At 35.5% G+C, this 19,198-nt stretch overlaps 1 protein-coding gene across 3 annotated transcripts in view; it reads right to left on the bottom strand.

Annotated features, from left to right (window-relative positions):
• Nucleotides 1-19,198, bottom strand: part of ARID4A (AT-rich interaction domain 4A) — a 58,108-nt gene that overhangs the window by 10,504 nt on the left and 28,406 nt on the right. For 2 of the 3 annotated variants that reach the window (XM_020876198.2, XM_020876199.2), the window contains exons 12-21: nucleotides 16,824-16,896; nucleotides 15,590-15,684; nucleotides 15,339-15,436; nucleotides 14,587-14,818; nucleotides 11,551-11,801; nucleotides 8,917-9,114; nucleotides 5,045-5,129; nucleotides 4,020-4,221; nucleotides 1,392-2,534; nucleotides 977-1,081 (exon numbers count right to left, since the gene is read on the bottom strand). In XM_020876198.2, the coding sequence (XP_020731857.2) occupies nucleotides 977-1,081; nucleotides 1,392-2,534; nucleotides 4,020-4,221; nucleotides 5,045-5,129; nucleotides 8,917-9,114; nucleotides 11,551-11,801; nucleotides 14,587-14,818; nucleotides 15,339-15,436; nucleotides 15,590-15,684; nucleotides 16,824-16,896 (2,482 nt within the window). The remainder of the gene's footprint in view (nucleotides 1-976; nucleotides 1,082-1,391; nucleotides 2,535-4,019; nucleotides 4,222-5,044; nucleotides 5,130-8,916; nucleotides 9,115-11,550; nucleotides 11,802-14,586; nucleotides 14,819-15,338; nucleotides 15,437-15,589; nucleotides 15,685-16,823; nucleotides 16,897-19,198) is intronic. The other variant, XM_020876201.2, reaches the window with a different exon arrangement.

Here is a 19,198-nt window from a genome sequence, read left to right as displayed (position 1 = left end):
TCTTTATACCAAGAGTATCCAGGTGAGAATTATATACCTCATTTAGTCATCACAAAAATCTCCTTGAATCTGGAATGGTTCCTCTTTGACTTTCCTGACCTTGACAATTTTTTAAATTATAGGCCAATTATTCTACAGAGTATCCTTCAGTTTGAATTTGTTGATGGGGCCTCATGATTACAGTCAGGTTATAAATCTTTGACAGGAATATAACAGATGTGCACTACATTCTTCATGGTGCATCCTGTCAGGTGGTACATGATTTCACTTGACCCCATTACTGGTGGTTTCATTTTGACTAAGGTAATGTCTGTCCATGCGTCCATTGTAAACTTGCTCATTTTCCCTTTGTAATTCCTGCTATCTTTCTAGTCCATCTCCTATCACTCTTTCTCTATACCTGTCTTGTTCAGCCATTAGCCATATCTGGTTACTGAATACTTGAAATATGGTTCAAAGGATTTTTTTTTTAAATGCCCTGTCTTAAATTATATACTCCTTCCTTAGAATATGTATCTACTGTAATCTAGTATTTCCATTTCAGACTTGTATGAAGGCATGTTTTGGATGTAAAATTGTGATTTGTCAAAATCAACCATGTTTTTTCCTACTATATCCCATAGCTTAATTTTATTCTTTATTGTACATAATTTATTTTTCATATGTATTTGAAAAATGTTCTTATGTTTTTCAAATTCTATTTCTTTTATTCTATTCTTATGTTATTTTTTCAAGATTTTCCTCTAATATTAAACTGCATTACATAAGAAATTCAATAAGTGTAAAAAATAACCACAGATATCTCAGCTTTAAATAAAATTGACAAGCAAATTTTCAGATGAAAAACTAATGGAAAAACTGCTACTTTCCAGAACAGAACAAACCAAATTTAGTTTTAAGCTGACACAGATGCTCAGGCCAAAAAACTGCTCAAAGTACTAACACCATACTAAAGCCAGTGTTGCAAAGCACCAACCTGCTCCATTCTTTTCATTTTTGGCTACAGCACTTGTTCGCTTTGGGGTTCGCTTCTGCTTTTTTGCCAATAATCCACTAGTTCCATCACTTGGCCTTTTCTGACCTGAAATAAGTGGAAACAGAGAATTAGAAAAAAAAAATCAAGAGCAAGTATGTTCATTCACCTGCCTACATGAATTCCCATGTGTATGTTTTTTTAAAAGGTGGGGTAAAGGGGGAGAGGGGGGAAGGAAGGAAGGAAAAAGAGAAGAAACACAGGAGGGAAGGAAGAGAAATAGAGAAGGAAGGAAGGAGGGAGGGACAGAAGAAGGAAGGGAAGAAGGGTACTTAACAGATCAAAGCTCCTAAAACTCTTAGCATACTAATTTTGAATTTTAACATAAAGACTGATTTTCTCCCTAGGAAGTCCTTACCCTTCTCTCTGCTCTCTCTTTCTTGGACAATTATACTACAGGTACCAGAAGCAACACTGGCTTCAAATCCATTTGCTGATTCCCTCTCACAGAGACCTTCTTGAGATTCTTCAGCAATACTGTCAACTTCAATAGTTATGTCACTCTCACTTTTTATACTTCGAGACTCATCTTGGCTGAGAGTAAGTGGTGAAGCTACTGAAAAGTTATGCTGTACTACAGGAGGTAGGGCAGGTGGAATAGAAACGAGAGAGTTAGATTCAGAGCTTTCAACCACTACGTCCTCAATGCTGGTTTTATCCTTTTCATCCAAATCATCCAAATCTACTTCATGGCAAACCAAGGTTTCTGGCCCAATCAGAGGCATTGCATCCTCTTCTTCCTTTAGCGGAGTATTTACAGTTTCTTCTGCTGGGCCATCAAATTTTTCATTAGTCAACTCTTGAACGCATTGGTTTGGCTCTGCTATTAATGATGGCATTCCTTCATTTTCTATTTCAAAGTGTTGTTCAAAATTTAAGTTTTTCATTCCCTCAGATGCAGTGTAATCACTGGTCCTTTCTTGAGTATTGCTAGATATGCTATTTGTCATTTCCATTCCGTTCTCAATTCTTATTCTTTTCTCTGGTGATGACTGTCCCAGTATCTTTCGTTTCAACTTTTTTTCTTTTGCACATTGGTCAATTTCATCTTCAGTAGCAGAAGAAAAGTTTTTACTGTCTAACGAAGAAAATTCTAGACTCTGAGCATCTGTATGAGGTTCAGTTCCTGCTTCATCCTGGCTAAATGATGAAATTTTTATAATTTCTAAAGAAAGATCTTTTGTCTTGCTTCGTCTTCCCTTTCCTTTAGGAGATTTTTCTGCTTCTTTCTTAACTTCTTCTTGCTCCACTTTATTTCCTAAAATCTGTACTATTTGTTCATTCTCTCCAACTTCTAACTTTAAGGTTTCTAAAGGCTGCATTTGAGTCCTATCATTTTCTTTTAATATGTGTGGAGCAGTCTTTGGATTTTCTTCATCTAGTTTATCATCATTTAAATTTTCATTTTTTTCTAATTCTTCTTTAATATCAGGAGAAAGTTCTTCATTCATCAAATTCTTTTCTAAAAGGTCTTCTGTTTCACTATCAGATGAACAGGTGTCTGCAAGAGAAAATATTACACAAGTTTCTACTTAATTACCAATGTAATTTATAATAAAAATTCTGCCAAAGACAAAACTCTTAATCATGTACCTCTGAATACCTCCTTGTAGAAATTTCTCATATAAAATAAACCATATATTTGTGCCAAAAATGGGGGAGGGCAGATCTCAAATAAAAACTCCATGTGAAAATATATTACATAGAAAAATATTACTGTCTCAATTCTGTAAAAGAGCTCTTTTCCAATTTTTACTAGTATCATATTTAGGCTACAGTAACCCTTAGAAAAATCAAAGGACTAGTACTGAAATATGAAGCTAACATATGAAGTGGTTTGATTTGAGAGGGTACAGATTAAAATCTGGAATGCCCATTTTATGTCCTTAGGAAGGAATATGACACTCTACTTAATTCTGAAAAGATGTATAAAAATGAGAAGCTTGAATTCTCAAAAGTGTAAATATTCCTCTGATTAAGAGAAAAGAAAGTATTGGCCAGTTACCTTTCTGCAAAAGAAACCATTCTCCTTAAGTCAGAGAGTTTTTTTAGAGAGAGTTTTTTAAATAATAAATAATGTTATAAGATGATATAGAAGTTGTGAAATACAAAAATTCTGCCCACATTGTGCTCATATTCTAAAGTGCAAAAAGGCAAGCTTAAATGTACTTTTTAAGTGAAAAAGTATGTAGTTTTATTTTGTGGTTTTATCATATACAGAATTTAGAATTTTGTCTCATGTTTTTTAAAAAGGTAGTTTTTTACTTTTACTTTTATGAAGCAGTTTAGCAAGAAAATGTATAATTTTGTAGGCTGTACATGTACATGCCCCTAGGAGCATTTTCAACTGTGTGGAAATCTTGCATTTGTGTATTATGTCAGCCTTCCAGCAGATGGCAGTAAAGAGAAGTAAAGATGCCCGTTCTAACTTGCACAAAAGCTCCACATGGTGGATTCATGGCAACCCTGTGGTTCAGAAAAGTTTTCAAGGGAGGAAAATTCTTATATGAACATTTTCTATATTTAACATTTCTTAACTTACTTAGAAAAATATACAAAAGTAGAAAAGTAAGCAGAATAAAATATGTTTACTTATATTCATCACAAAACATGTGTCTACCACTTTAGTTTGAAAAACAGTTTCAGATTTATTGAAAGATCCTAGGTGAACAGCAGTGGATTACAGGAGACACAAGTGCATGCTCTGTAGGACAGGGCGGCATAATGGCTTGTCAACCCATGCTCTATTAAAGTAGAATATTCCTCTGATATTGTCAAGAAAAGGTATTCCCAATTAAAGTAAAACATCACTGAATTTTAAATAAGTAGGTTACAGCAAAATAAACATTTTGTTCAAATCAAATTTTGTAATTTAAATCATGTATTAAAAACCTAGATGACTTCCTACGAATCTCTCACACAACTGGTTTTATTATTTATATGATTGATTTTTTTAACAAAATCAATGATCCTCAAAATTGAGCACCTTCCATTCCATTTGACAGAGGTGAGCTGCCTGGCATATTGCTTCGAGCACTTCTGGTACCTGATTTTCCGTCACTGTTTGCAGTCTTAGACAAACCATACGGCATGTTAGACGAAAGAGTAGACTTTAAAGGAGGTCGTCCCCGTTTTGACTTCTGCCTCTCCTCATCCCTCTTTTCATCCTTTTCACTGTCTTCTTTGTTCTAGGTTACAACAATAAAATGTATGAGAAATAGTATCTTTATGAAAAATAAATACTCTACTTCACCAAGGAAAACTGTAACTCAAAAAGATTAGTTACATCAACTCCTAATCTGTAGTTATGGAAAAATTAAAATTAAGTAGTTTTCTAATGCTTTGTACTTATATGAGTATGATGTTCTGTAACTTCAACATGGTAACACTGCAGTTACATTGTGAAGGTCAGAGTCAGCACGTAAGAGAGTAGGTACTACTCAGCTCTCCCCCTGTCTCATGCTGTTTCCTGAGGAAAAGAAATACGTCATCATCTCTACAGCAAAGGCTGAAAATTGAGGGTGTGGATGAGGATACAACATATAGCCAACGTATGCTTTAAAACCTAGTATTAGCTTCCAGTATTTAACAATCAGGTTTTACTTTTTAAAAAATATAGTGTCTTGAGAGAAAAAAAAATCTAAAATCTGGCAAGTCTGAGTCTGCATCCCACAGCAGAGTGGTTAGTTCCATCCTCTCTAGATGAGAGACATGACCTCTTCTTTGTCACTCTCAGTCCTACTTTACCACTTTTCTAGAGAACCTTGTAAGCCTTTGCATTTGAAGCCTGTGCCCTAGGGGAAGCTGGTTTTTACCTTTCCTGAAATAGTGTGGAAATGTGTTCACAGTTTTTACTTTTTAGCTTCTGGGACGTAAGGGGAAAAGTCACCATTACTTTGAAAGACTCAAAATGATTAGATGAGAAAACAAGTTTTATAAAAAACACAGTCTTAATACAATATGAACAATTCCTGTTATCTATCTTAAAGGATATAGCACCTGTATACATACTTTAGCTTTCTTCTTCTGTTTTTTCTTTGGTCCACCTTTGTCCAATGGCCAGATTATCCTGTCAGCCTTTACCCATTCATCATACCTTAAAATAAAGAATACATTTTACAATTTGCAAGAATACCTTATTGAAATGTATTCACCAAGTACAAACAACAGTGAGACAGACCGAAGAGGCTTACATTCTAGCGTTGACAGAAACGTGAAGGGCACAGGTGCTGTCTGCTGGTAGCAGGTGTGCGGGTGCTATACTAGGTGTTCTGAGACCTGCCGCCAAGAGGGCACAGCAAGAGAACGTCTCAGGGCAGAGAGGTTTCCGAGCGAGAGCAGGGTAGGCAAACTAAATAGATTCAAGGCTGTTTGAGCTGCCTTTTTCCCCCACAACTCCCACTCATCTGAGCTTAATAAGCTGATTCTGCACTGGAATTCATTCTAGTAACCACATAATGCAAAACAAGTGAGATAAATTCAAACTTGTAGTATGATGAGTTCTAGATTATTTTATCAAGTCCTTTTCAACTCTTTTCCTCCCAGAACTCTCTAGACTCCAGTGTTTCTAATAATATTTTATTCTGAACTATACATCTCTAAAACTGAAATTTCTTTTAGAGGTATTTTAAGTTTATTCTGAAAACTCATTTTCCCCTTTCCCATAATTCTGACATAACTTCTAGATTTTAAGATAGCCAGTCCAAGTTATTAATCAGGGGCAAATAAGAAATTAAACCTCATAGAACTAAATAATAGCTTTTACATTATATAAGTATATATTTATAGAGCTATCTATAATTTATATGCTTGATGTATATTTACAGGTATTTATAAAGATGAACCAAAATCTAAAATCTGAACATTTGAGCTGAAAAACAAACAAACAAAAAACTACAGGCAATCCTTGCTTTGAACCGCACCCTGGTGATGCAAACCACACCTTCACTTTGTAACCCAATCACCATTAACCCATGCAAAAGAAGGACAATGTTCCAACAGGTACAAGTTCAGCTGACACAGTACCATGACTCTACACTATGGTTTAAACATGATCTTCTCATGCATTATCCCAATATCTAGCAGGGTGGGAGGCCAATGAAAAACTATTAACCATGTGAATTCCAGCTAGGTAACCACTTAGAACAAACATGATCATATAATAAAATGACTGTTAAGAAGAGTCATACAGTAAAAAATTAAAAAGATAAAAAGAGAAGGATGCTAGGAGGGGGATATTCTAGAAAATAGAACAGACACACTGACGATAAGTAAAAGCGGATGGTTGTGAACTAAATGGACTCTGAGGAAAAAAGGCTACATTGGGCTGCATGTGCAAAGCAGGGAGGTCTGTTAAGGTTAAGTGTGGTCTTTATCCCTGAATTCAATACATACAAAACTACTGAGAGATGGACAACAAAGTTTGTTTTTAGTGTTGGCAGAAATGTGAAGGGTACAGGAGCTGATCTGAGGAAAAAGAAAAGAAATTTTAAAGTTTTTTTGTTTTAATTTTTACTTTTAAAATTATTTTAATTGGAGATGAATTACTTTACAATATTGTGGTAGTTTTCGCCATATAGCAACATGACTCAGTCACGGGTGTACATGTGTCCCCCCATCCCGAACCCCCCTCCCATCCCATCCCTTTGAGTTGTCCCAGTATACAGGCTTTGAGTATCCTGTTTCATGCATTGAACTTGGACTGGTCATCTATTTCACATATGGTAATATACATGTTTCAATGCTATTCTCTCAAATCATCCCAGCCTCACCTTCTCCCAGAGTCCAAAAGACTCTTCTTTACATCTGTGTCTCTTTTGCTGTCTCACATATAGGGTGATAGTTACCATCTTTCTAAATTCCATATATATGTGTTAATACACTGTATTGGTGTTTTTCTTTCTGAGGTACTTCACTCTGTGTAATAGGCTCCAGTTTCATCCATCTCATTAGAACTGACTCAAATGCGTTCTTTTTAATAGCTGAGTAATATTTCATTGTGTATATGTACCACAACTTCCTTATCCATTCTTCTGCCAATGAACATCTAAGTTGCTTCCATGTCCTAGCTATGGTAAACAGTTCTGTGATGCACACTGGGGTACATGTGTCTCTTTCAATTCTGGTTTCCTCGGTGTGTATGCCCAGAAGTGGGATTGCTGGGTCATGTGGCAGTTCTATTTCCAGTTTTTTAAGGAATCTCCACACTGTTCTCCATAGTGGCTGGTACTAGTTTGCATTCCCACCAACAGCGTAAGAGGGTTCCCTTTTCTCCACATCCTCTCCAACATTTATTGCTTGTAGACTGTTTGATAGCAGCCATTCTGACTAGAGTGAGATGGTACCTCACTGTGGTTTTGATTTGCAAGAAATTTTAAAGTTTTATATGCTATTCATTCAATCCATACTCTTTTTAAAATGATGTGAGAGGACAGAAGCCAAACACACCTCCACTAAAGAAAACAGCTAACGTCTGCTGAGCACTTAACCAAGTGCCAGGCAGTAACTATATAAACTTTCATGCTAATATAGATAATCACACTATTTCTCACAAAATCCCTGTACAGAGATTCTATTTCCCAACTCAGAGATGACGGAACTGAGTATGTAGGGAAATTCTGGAACATCTGGGCTCCAAGCAACTACAGGGCCAGCAGACAGAGTGAACACACAAGACTTCCTGAAGAATAGAGAGAAAAGTAGTCCCTGACACCCAGCCACTGGCTGGTACTACCAGCCGGGCCTTGCTGTTGCTAGAGCTGTCCTGGCCCTACAGCTAGGGCGTGCTGTTCTCCTGTTGCACGTAAACAATTTCACAGACCATCAACATCAGACAGGTCTGCTCCATGACCATGTGGATCAAGACAAAAACAAGACCATTTCCTAGCTGTGTCTCAACACAACAAACAGGAACATGTCCAAGCCACCAAAATGACCAAGCATCCTTTATACCCTGAGTGACCGTACTGCTTCACCAACGACAGCATTGTGGTGGTGGCTGGGGGGGGCAGGGGTGGTTTAGTCGCTAAACTGTGTCCAAGTCTTGCAACCCCCATGGACTACAGCCCACCAGGCTCCTCTGTCCATGGTTTTCCAGGCAAGAATACTGGAGTGGGTTGCATTTCCTTCTCCAGGGGATATTCCTGGCCCTGGGATCAAACCTGCATCTCCTGTGTCTACTGCACTGCAGATGGACTCTCTACCCACTGAGCCATTAGGGGAAAGTCCAAAGATAGCATTAACTTTGGTCTAGTCTTCCCTTCTTACAGGTAAGATTAAGATAACCAATCAGAATTATCCCCTGCTTCTTGATAGCACCCAGTCTAGAGCAAAGCCCCATTTCCTAAACCATTCCAAAATCACCTAACAGAAGCTCAGATCTATGTCTTATCTAACATTCTTATTTATTAATTTTCCAATTCAGAACCATTACAGTGCTTCATACAGGCTTGATTTCTGACAAATTTAACAAACAAGTAAACAAGCAAAACCACTTGCAATGTTGGGAGCCATGGGTCTAGCTCCCTAAAGGATGTTTCCACAGAATCCTGAGCTGTTGCTACTCCCAAAGCTGGTACCCTGAGCTTTCATGACCCACCCTCTAACTGACATGCCACGTGGTTCCCTAAGTTAGGTGTCCTCCCTTACTGCAAGTGAGTAGCAAACCCAGCTTTTCCAGGTACAGATGTGATCCTGGTGATCTCTGGCTGAAGTACTGACATGGGAACTAAAATAGCAAGAATGTTAGAAGTCCTGGAAAATTCAAGTACAAGGTGTGCTTTCTAAGTGCATATATACTATCTGCTTTAGTTCTTCAAAACATTAAAAGTGATCTTTCTGAACCAAAACAAATTTCAAGATAAGAAAATACATTTCTTGCTTACCTGACATTCCATCCATAGTAATGTACCAAGTATAAAACTTCTCCATCATCAATTTCAGTGCTTTTAATACTGGCTTCATAGATTTTCTGTGTTTTCCCTCGTCCGTATTTTACTTTCACTTTGGTGCCTGTTAGGCAGGGTTCTGTGTCTTCCTCATCTTCCTCCCCTTCAGAGTCACATTTGCTTTCAGTTTCTTCCCTGCAGTAAGTTATAACACTGATAATGCTACTGATAACTTAATGGAAAACAAAATAACATATGCTAAAAGAATCCAACATGTAGAAGAGTCACAACCTAATTATTACCTTCATAACATGTCAGTGGAGGAGGAGAAGAAGGAGGAGAAGGAGAAGATTTTCATAGACTACTTAGTAAGGAACTGATTTATTATGAAAAGGTGCACTGTACCAAAATTAAATCCGTACTTCTTAAAGGCAAGTCAGTCATCACAGTTAATGGTGATGTGGAGTCAAATAAATCACTTGATAAAGCAAAATCAGAACAACATGCTTTGAAGAAGTCTTTAGGATTCAAGTGCCACCTTATATGTGAAAATGACCTAAAGACAGTTTTTAACTTTCTGCAACTGAAATATCTTAAGTCTACTTGACTACTACTTTTTGCTTAACCCAGACTTTTTTTGGTGGGAAAAATAATGAGCAAGGGCTAACTACCTTAGTAACTCTTTTAAACTAGTTTATATTTTAAAGGTTTCCCCACCCTCACAAAGAAACAATAGATATCTGGGTATTAGATCACTTGTTATCACTGTGGGATAGCACCAGAAAAACAAAGGTTTTGCATATCTTACATTGGTTCCTATTTGTTTTTACACATCTCCTATCAGTTTTTGTTTTGATAACCATATATAAAGGAGAATCACATAGGGAGGTCCAAGTATTTTTAATATTTTTAAACAAGCATTCTTTATTAGCCCAGCAAAAATTCAGAAGAGATTTGCATCAAAGATCATTCTAGCGTCAGAGTTTTAAAAACCTTAAGAGGAGGTCCTATGTTCTGTCATAAACATAGGGCATTATTTTAGGGACCACTGGGGGACCCAACATGAAGAAACTGACAACCCATTAGCAGTGGGAATGTTTTCTTTACAAGGGCACCTTCCAATTATATTCTGATAAGGTAATTTCAAAACACCATGAAAAACTACTCAAAAACAGAAGTCTCTATAAATTAAAAAAAAAGTCTATTTCTAGGATTCCTGCTATTAAATGAGAATACAGACTGTTTGTATATTCAGTTTTATTTAATAAAAGGAAATACTGTCCTTCATGTTCAAGTCTGTGAAACTTTATGTCTCTAAAATAAATTCTATTTACATATCAATTATAAAGGCTTTTTTAAGCGCATGGTATGTATATATATATATGCATATATATATATATGGTGTGTATGACATAGATACTATAAAACACATGCATTTTGATGCTTATTTTTAACAAATCTTCAAACTATAGTTAGGCCTTACTTTTTAAATAGTCTACCTTTTCTTATTAAATTTACCGTCCAAATATTTTAATTACTTCACTTATATCATTATACTCAACTCCGATTATTTCCTCCTACTTTCCCTAATCCTAATCGTATTTCACTACAGAACTTTCTTTATTCACTATTCTAATTCACATGTGACTGTGAATGCTCCTGTACCTATTTATGCTGAATCATAAAATAACCTCTCCCACTCACCAATCATTACTATTTTTGCAGTTATTTTTTCAACGGTTAATTTTCAGATGGGTGTCAGCCACTAGTTGGAAACAGCAGGCCACTTTTCATAATTTTGCCTAGTAACTCAAATTTCTAGAAAATTTAGCACTGAAAAGTAACTGTGGAGGAGAGCTTCTACACAAGTAAGTGCGTTATGCTGTTGCTGAGTTAAAATTCATTTTTTAGTAGTGTCTAAAAATTAGTAAATCCATTTGACAACAAAGAAATGGCCACTAAACATAGCTGGACATTACCATGATCTAGCTGGACTGCCTAATCTCTGGTTATTTTTAAGTCAGTTCAGTCCATACGTGTATAATGCATGGAAAAAAAAAAAACAGTTTTCACTCAACAGCAAACAGGATGAACATTAAAAAGCCGAAATTTAATGTGATGTGGGGCAAGAATGAATTTTCCAAACTAGAATCGGGGTGCATGCCACTTATTCTAATACAATAACTTGGAAAAGAAAACTGTCTTAGATAAAGCTAACACACAGAAACATCTGCTAGTACTGTGCACCCATGTGTTTGTTAGCTTTCCCACATTGTACCTTTTTTAAAATGGAATTTTTGCTGTCGCTGTTTCCTCTTGTCCACTTCCTCCATTTTTCTCCAGCTCCCTTCCCTGCTGTCAACTGCAGGACCTTTCTTTTGACTGGGTGGCGCAGCCTTCTTTGAGGCCACTGTTTAGGGCACAAGTGCTATTAAAATGGTGCGACCAGTATATTCTCCAATTCCGAAAGGCGATACACATCATCTTCACAATGTGTCTCACCTTCATCAGACAAGAGGAATGGAAGTCCCAATAAGAAAACATTCCCTCAAACCTGAACCTCTAAGCAGGAACAGAGCACTGCTGCACCCCAGACAGGTGTTTCTGGAGAACAAACATAAGATAATGTACCTCTCTTGGCTTTTCTCTTCCTCGTCCTCTGAGTCTTTGTCAGAATCCTCCTGCTTTCTAATTTTCTTCTCCTTTTGCTTTGGTGTATTTTTTCTCCCCAGCAGTAGTTCGTTTTCCTTCTTCTCTGCAGTTTCATAGTCATCATCTACATCCTTATTTTCTGTATCATTATCTCTTAATTTGTCTTCTGTTTTTTCTTCTTCAATTTCCTTTTTAATAGAATTTGCATCTCGAGCAATTCTCCTTCGTCCCTAGTAGAGAGGACAAAAGTTTTAAAGTAACTATCACTACAAAGGGGAAAAAAAACATAGAAAAATGTTATCTTTTTCTTAAACCATCATGGCAATGACTAGTCGTCTTTCTAGCTTGAGACATGATACTGATAACCCGTCAACTCCTGTGTACTTTTCACCTCCTCTCAAAAAAAATCAACCCATGTAAATTACTTATGTCCAAATCTGTTATCATCCTGGCTACATACTACATAAAAAAAAATTTTCTCCTGTGTTCACTATTTTATCTTGTTTTAATATTTCTTGACTACAATAAAAGTTTTTAAAGAATTATGTCAATGATATAAGTTAATAATAAGAAAAATAAATCAGTCCCTTAAGTTTTCAGAAGTTCATCTCTAACCCTATTATTTACTAAGATAAAATTTACATTACCACTGTATTTCAATGTGATTACATTTTAAAAGAACTGAACTGTATTATTAATATGGCCAAAAAGTGAGCTGATTTCTTTGAATCTGGAGAGCTCACTAGGCCAATAGTAATTTGTTACCACCTCATACTCAACTGACCAGGAAACTGTTGAGTCATTTCATTTATCCTCCTTCCAGTCAACTTCTGCACACTGGCAGAGTTCCCCTCTACTTGAAATAAAGTGAGGATTAAAGGAAAAAAAAGAGCCAACAACTTTGGGAGCACTAAAATATTTACAATTATTATCTCAGTAGAACAAATGTTTTGCCTAGTTCCTGACTATGTACTATTTAAACATCAACACTAGGGAAAAAAAAAAGAACTTTAAGTTCCATGAGGGCAGGGTCTTTGTCTTACTCACTTCTATAACCTCAGATCTAAACAGTGCCTGGCACATGGGCAGGTGCTCTTTAAGAATTTGTAGGTAAATGAATGAAAGCATTTGTTAGCCATAAAATTTTAAATATGTATCACTTGTACCTTTGTCTCAGAAATCTCATTTTTACAAGTCTTCAGATATTTCATTTTAGAAGTATTCAGATAAATAAGGAGGACCTTTTTACAAGTCTCTATATTTAGATAAATTTGGAGGACACTTTTACAAGTATATTTACTGCAGTACTTTCTGTAATCATAAAAAATTGGAGAAAATCTTGAGGAAGGTAAATTTATGGTACACAACACTCTGCAGATGTTTTACATAAGATGAGGAAGCTCTTTATGTAATGACAGGCAAGTATGTGCACAATACATACAATGGGGTATTATTCAGTCTTAAAAAGGAAGGAAATTCTAATCCATACATGGAGGAACCTTGAAGACCTTCTGCTGAATGAGATAAACCAGTCACAAAAGGACAAATACTATCTAATTCCACTTATATGAGATATCCAGAGTAGTCAAATTCATAGTGACATTAAGTAGACTGGTGGTTGCCAGAGGCTGGGGAAGAGAAGAATGAGGAGTGACTGTTCAACCGGTAGTTTCAGTTTTCCAAGATGAAAAAAGTTCTGCAGATAGATGATGGTGATGGTTATAAAATAATATGAATATAGTTAATGCCACTGAACTGTGCATGTAAAAATGGTTAAGATGACAAATGTCATGTTTCTTTACCATAATTTTTAAAAATTAAGAAATGAAACAAAGCACTCTGGAGATTTCATGAAATTCACCAGAAAGTGCCATTTACTAAGTAAATAAAAAATGGTTTCTGAGCAAATGAAAGAGATGACTTCACCTTGTCTTTTATTCAATAAAATTTCACTGAAAAATATGATGTGTTACTACAATAACTGAACTCCTTTGACAATGTGGTAAATTTTTTTTCCTACTTCTAAAATTTGATAAATCCTACTGTGTAGACATCATCAGACAATGATCAAAACAGTGGGTGACAATTCCTGACTTGAATTATATATTAATGGAGAGGAAGAACAGAATTAGAAGATAAAACCAGGATGCATGTGACGAGGAAAGAAGGCAGGGCATGAAAATGCCACAAGAGCTGTACAGTGAATTATGAAGTAAAGAAAAAGCAAAGATCCCACCTGGCTGAGGACACAGGTATTATAAACAGGAGATTCATTCACTCAACAATCTAGTAAGTCCTTAATATGTGCAAGGCACTATTCTAGATGCCCGGGATCTCTGAATGAATGGAGTAACACTAATTCCTGCTGCTGTGGAGTATGATTCTAGTCCAGAGTGCAGTAAAAAAAAAAAACAATAAATAATAAACAGAATAAATAAGTAAATTACAGGTAGAGCAACATTAGAGGGATTGAGCAGGATAGGGGCTTCCCAGGTGGCTCAGTGGTAAAAGAATACACCTGTCAAAGGAGGAGATGCTGGTTTGATCCCTCGGTGGGGAAGATACCCTGGAGGAGGAAATGGCAACCCACTCTAGTATGCTTGTCTGGAGAATCCCAAGGACAGAGAAGCCTGGTGGGCTACAGTCCATAGGGTCACAAAGAGTTGGACAAGACTTAGTGACTGAGCAGACATGCTTGACCAGGATTTGCTTCAGTGAGGTGACACGTTAGCAAAAGACTCAAAGGAAGTGAATATTTGAGACTGACCTCACTTGAGAATGGCTTGAACAGCTATAAATAGATAACAAGAGAAGGAATGGTTTTTAAGGTAAAAGAAATAATATGTGATATATTTCGAGAAAGGGCATGAGGCTAGCCTGGCTGAAGCATAACTAAATACTACAAAATAAACTAGGTTCATAAGAGTATTTTTGTATATATCTGAAATTGCCTGTATTAAAAAGACTAAAATAATGCTTAAAATAAACTAGATAAAATTAGTATTAAGTACTCACCCTTGGAGATTTTAATTCTACTTCTTCTCTTTCACTTTCACTGTTTGAATCAATGTTTTCCTCAGGTTCACTCTTCACTTCTACTAAAGGCATTTCTTGATCTACTTTTGGTGCCTCTTCCATGGATTCTTCTAAGTCTTTTTTTTCCTCTTTTACTTTTGGTTCATGGTGGTGAATAGTTCTGAACTGAATATTTGCAGAACGGCAGTACTCCTCAAAACCATAGAGATACCTAAACAAACAATATTTCATTTTAAGAAATCTTAGTCATTATATTTAACTTGAGTACTATATATTAAACAAATATTTTTTGAAAAGTAAAACTCAAGCCTTTTAATAACAAAGTACTTTTCCTGTTACTGGTTTCTTGGTGTTTTATGTAGGATAGTAGAAATACTGACCAGAAAATAAAATTTCTTTCTTGAAAAATCTGAGCTTGTGATAATGGAACACAGCTATCATAGTTTTAATATGAAGGCTGCTCACTATAAAAGATACAATTCTATAATATGTAATTTCAGACAATTAGAGATACTGCCTGTATCTCTAATTTTGAAAACAAAATCCAAACATGAAAAATGGAGTAAAGCAGACTTGTTGCACTGAAATAACTTTCAATCACAGTATACACTAACCTAAACCTTTTTATATACTTACTCTAATGTTCTTTGACTGATTTAACTGTTAACAAATTAAATGGAAAATATTCCTTGTGATTACGTATTCTTTGATGAATAAACTATACTACTTACTTTCTATAAGCAGTTTTTACATTGTAGGAAGCAGCTGAATTCAAAATAGGAATGCCAAGGTCCATATAAATTTGCTTCCATACAGCACCACTATCAATCTGGAAAATTAAGTTTTTATTTGTTAACGTTTGCAAAGGGAAATAATCTTTATGCTAATATTCTATGTTCAATAAGAAAATGTGTTTATTACCTAAAGTACATATAACAGTGCAACACTAGACAATTTTAATTTTCATTACAGTCTTACTTACATTGTCACATCCACCTTGATGATAAACCAGTCTGAAGAGCTTGAAGAGGTTGAGATCTTTATAGCCCAAAACAGGTGGTTTGTTGATTGGAGTACCTTTTTAATATTGAAGAGCCAAAATACAATGTTAATTTCAATGGAAAATACTAAGTTGAAAACAAAGCTTCTCAATTTCTAATTTCCCAAATATCATTAATCAGAGGCATATATTTTAAAGATGCTCAAATTATGTAAGACAACACAAAATATTCTCTATATTCTTTATACAGCATTGTGGTGATCTTTAGCTTTATTATACTTCCAGAACTAGTAAAATCACCTCTCTAACTGCCACTGAATTTGGATAAAACTGAATCAAACCTTTGGCCTGCAAGGTGTAGCCAATAATGCTGCTGCTTCAAGAAGCCTGGGCAAAAACACACACAATGGAAAGGGCACGTTTTAGGCCATGGTTTCATTTTCACTGCTTTAACACAAACGTTAAGACTGTTGGTGGTAATCTGAAGGATCATTTCTGAAGGCCACAAAATGTCTAGGACCAGTGTATCTGAGGATTTCCAAGGACTGATGTAATGTCAAGAACTATGATTTATAAAGGCTCTATTTCTTTTAACTTTATTAGAAATCCTACTCTATTTAGATAGGAGCTAATCCATTATGTTTAATTTGTTGAGACCAAGGATCAGACTAGTTTACTTGCCACAAAAACAGCATTAGTAAAGAATGGGTATGTAGATTTACATTATGATTGTTCACTTTCTATTACTCAATTATTATTATAGTATTTTCTGGTTTATAAGTCTCAAGGAGATAAAATTTAACTATATCACAACTACTTTTCCTCTACATTTGTACTCAAAATAGATATTAGTAGTTGTAGTATCTATTTGTACTCAAAATAGATACTAGTAGTACTAACAGTAGTAGTAGTAATAAACTAGATGTCTTTATTTCCAATACTTAATTATTATTATCAGCTATAATTGATTCTTAGGCTTGAAATACAAATCCATATACCCATGCTTTAAGCAAAAATGATATATAAACAAAAAACATAAAACAGTTAAAAAAAAAAAAAAGTCTACCTTTTGGGTTGGGGGGGACATGATGCTGCACTAGTTCCCAGATCAGGGACTGAACTTGGGCCCATGACAGCGAAAGCACCATGTCCTAAACATTGGACTATCAGGGAATTCCTAGAAATGTCTATTTTTAAATAATAAGCATGAAAATACCTCTGTCTTCCATAAACTTATAAAGCTGTTGGAGGAAGTTGTCCCTCTCTTCAGGATCAGGTTCTTCCTCAGGCTGCAAAGGTAAAGCATAAATATACTGAACAATGAATAGAAGGAGGATATACTGTCCTCTTTTTTATTTTTTGTTTTGTGAACCCCAAATTTTACTGAACCCAGAAAATATGAATTTTTTTCAAAATGTCAGATTTTAATTCATACTTTGATACAGCTAGTTTGAGACAACTGTCAAGATACACAGTCTCTACTCTTTACCCAATCTATCACTTGAAACTTCCCTTCAATTATCACCATGGGGACTAAGGTTAGCCATTCGGAAAAGGTTCTGGAGTGAAGCGAGAGTGTTTTTACCTCTTTTTTTTTTTTAAATCCTCAAAAAAATAAAAAATAAAAAAAATTTAAAATCCTCAAAATACCATGTGTTCCGAGTGAATACATTGATAGATGAGCATAATAATTACAAACATGTTACTTTCAAGTAATCCACATACATTAAAATTTTGTTACTGTTGAATGATTATAAACTAGAGGCTGAAAAGTCACATGGAAAAGGTTATTTGTTTGGATAGCACAATGTTTTAAAGAAACTTAAATGAGCCACATAAATTTTATTTTGTCTCAGACTCCACCAGTCCCTCTTGCTTCACAGTAGCCTGCTTTTCTCATTTGTCTCTCATGCATGGCCTCTGTAATTGACTTTGCCACCCCTTAAAATAGAACAATGAACATTATTTCTTAGGGAAGAAAACTAAATACATAACTAAAATTTAGCTCTATGGAAAAAAAAGAAAAACAAATGGAAACATTCATGCAGAAACAACTATTCCTACAAATACTTATTTGTTATGTTTTACTAATTATAGAAACCTAATAATTTCTTCTTATACAGACAAATGGATTATGGGATTTAATAAAATATTTCCCTTTCTGATAGACTACTTAAAAACTGATATTTGGGGAAATTCTTGAAGTTTAACAATACTATGGAGAAACAAAGAAAATATGGATATATATATTTCTTCCATATAAAACATCATAATTTAATTTCAGAGTACCACTATTTTTGTGTTCCAAAAGAATTCAAAGCCATACTCAAAGCAAAGGCACGGTTAAGCAATAAACAGTGAGAGCTCACAAGTTCAGAGAGTAATAAGCCCGTTAAAGTCATGTATTTTCAAAAAAATTTTAATAGCTAATAATATGGCCAAGATCAATAAATATGTAGTTGATTAAAATATATTTTAAAAAATGATGCTATCTAGGTCAATTAAAATATGTAATTTTAAAAAAGCATCAGGCAATCAAGGGAAAGGGAGTAAGATCTTTTAGTACAATCTTGTTTTTACTTTTATTACATTAAGAATGATTTCTAACATTGGAGTAGTTTCACTTTAGTAAAATATAAAGAAACTTAAGCCAAAGTTCTAGTAAGCCTCAAAAATTAGCAATATACAGACTTTATAATCACTACAGAGTTAACAAAGGTGTTTACTACACTAAATGCTCAAACTAATAGGTGGCAATTTTTCCCCAAGTGAATTTAAAAATTTTGCTTTTGCAATTTTTTAAAAAATTTATTTATCTTTGGCTGTACTAAGTTTTTGTTGCTACACAGTTAGTTGCAGCAAGTGGGGCCTACTCTCGCTGCAGTGCACGAGCTTCTCATTGCAGTGACCTCTACTGCTGCGGAGCACGGGTCCTAGGGTGCACGGGCTTCAGCAGCCGTGGCACGTGGGCTTCAGCAGCCGTGGCACGTGGGCTCAGCAGCCGTGGCACGTGGGCTTCAGCAGCCGTGGCACGTGGGCTCAGCAGTTGGGGCTCCCAGGCTCCGGAGCACGAAACTCTCAGTACTTGTGGGGTACGGGCTTAGTTGCTCCACAGTATGTGGGATCTTCCTGGATCAGGGACTGGACCCATGTCTCCTGCATTGGCAGATGGACTCTTCACCACTAAGCACCAGGAAGCCCCCTTTGCAAGGTTATTAAAACAACTGCCAATGAGTTAACTCAAATGAGTAACCTGGCAGCCTATGAATTATTTCAGATATGAATTTTAAGGAATTCTTGTACGGGGAAAAACAAAAACAACTTATACCAGACTGGCTCTATGCTTTGCCTCATAATCCTAACAGTCTTTCCTCAGACTAATACCTCATTTTTAGTATTTATCATCTTACAGAATTTAAAGAACACTGTTGTATCCAGTACATGTAAAAAGCAAAAACTTTTTTTAAAAAAGACACTGATTTGAAACCAGTTCTTCTAAAAGCAAGTAAATAAAATGAACCCATCAAATGCAAATTTGACATTTATTAAGGTTTTACCAAACATCTGATAAATCTTTAATGCTGAAGAATA

The sequence above is a fragment of the Odocoileus virginianus genome, chromosome 6 (assembly GCF_023699985.2).
Source record: "Odocoileus virginianus isolate 20LAN1187 ecotype Illinois chromosome 6, Ovbor_1.2, whole genome shotgun sequence".
NCBI classification, from domain to species: Eukaryota; Metazoa; Chordata; class Mammalia; order Artiodactyla; family Cervidae; genus Odocoileus; species Odocoileus virginianus.
This window is presented reverse-complemented; position numbering and strand designations above follow the sequence as displayed.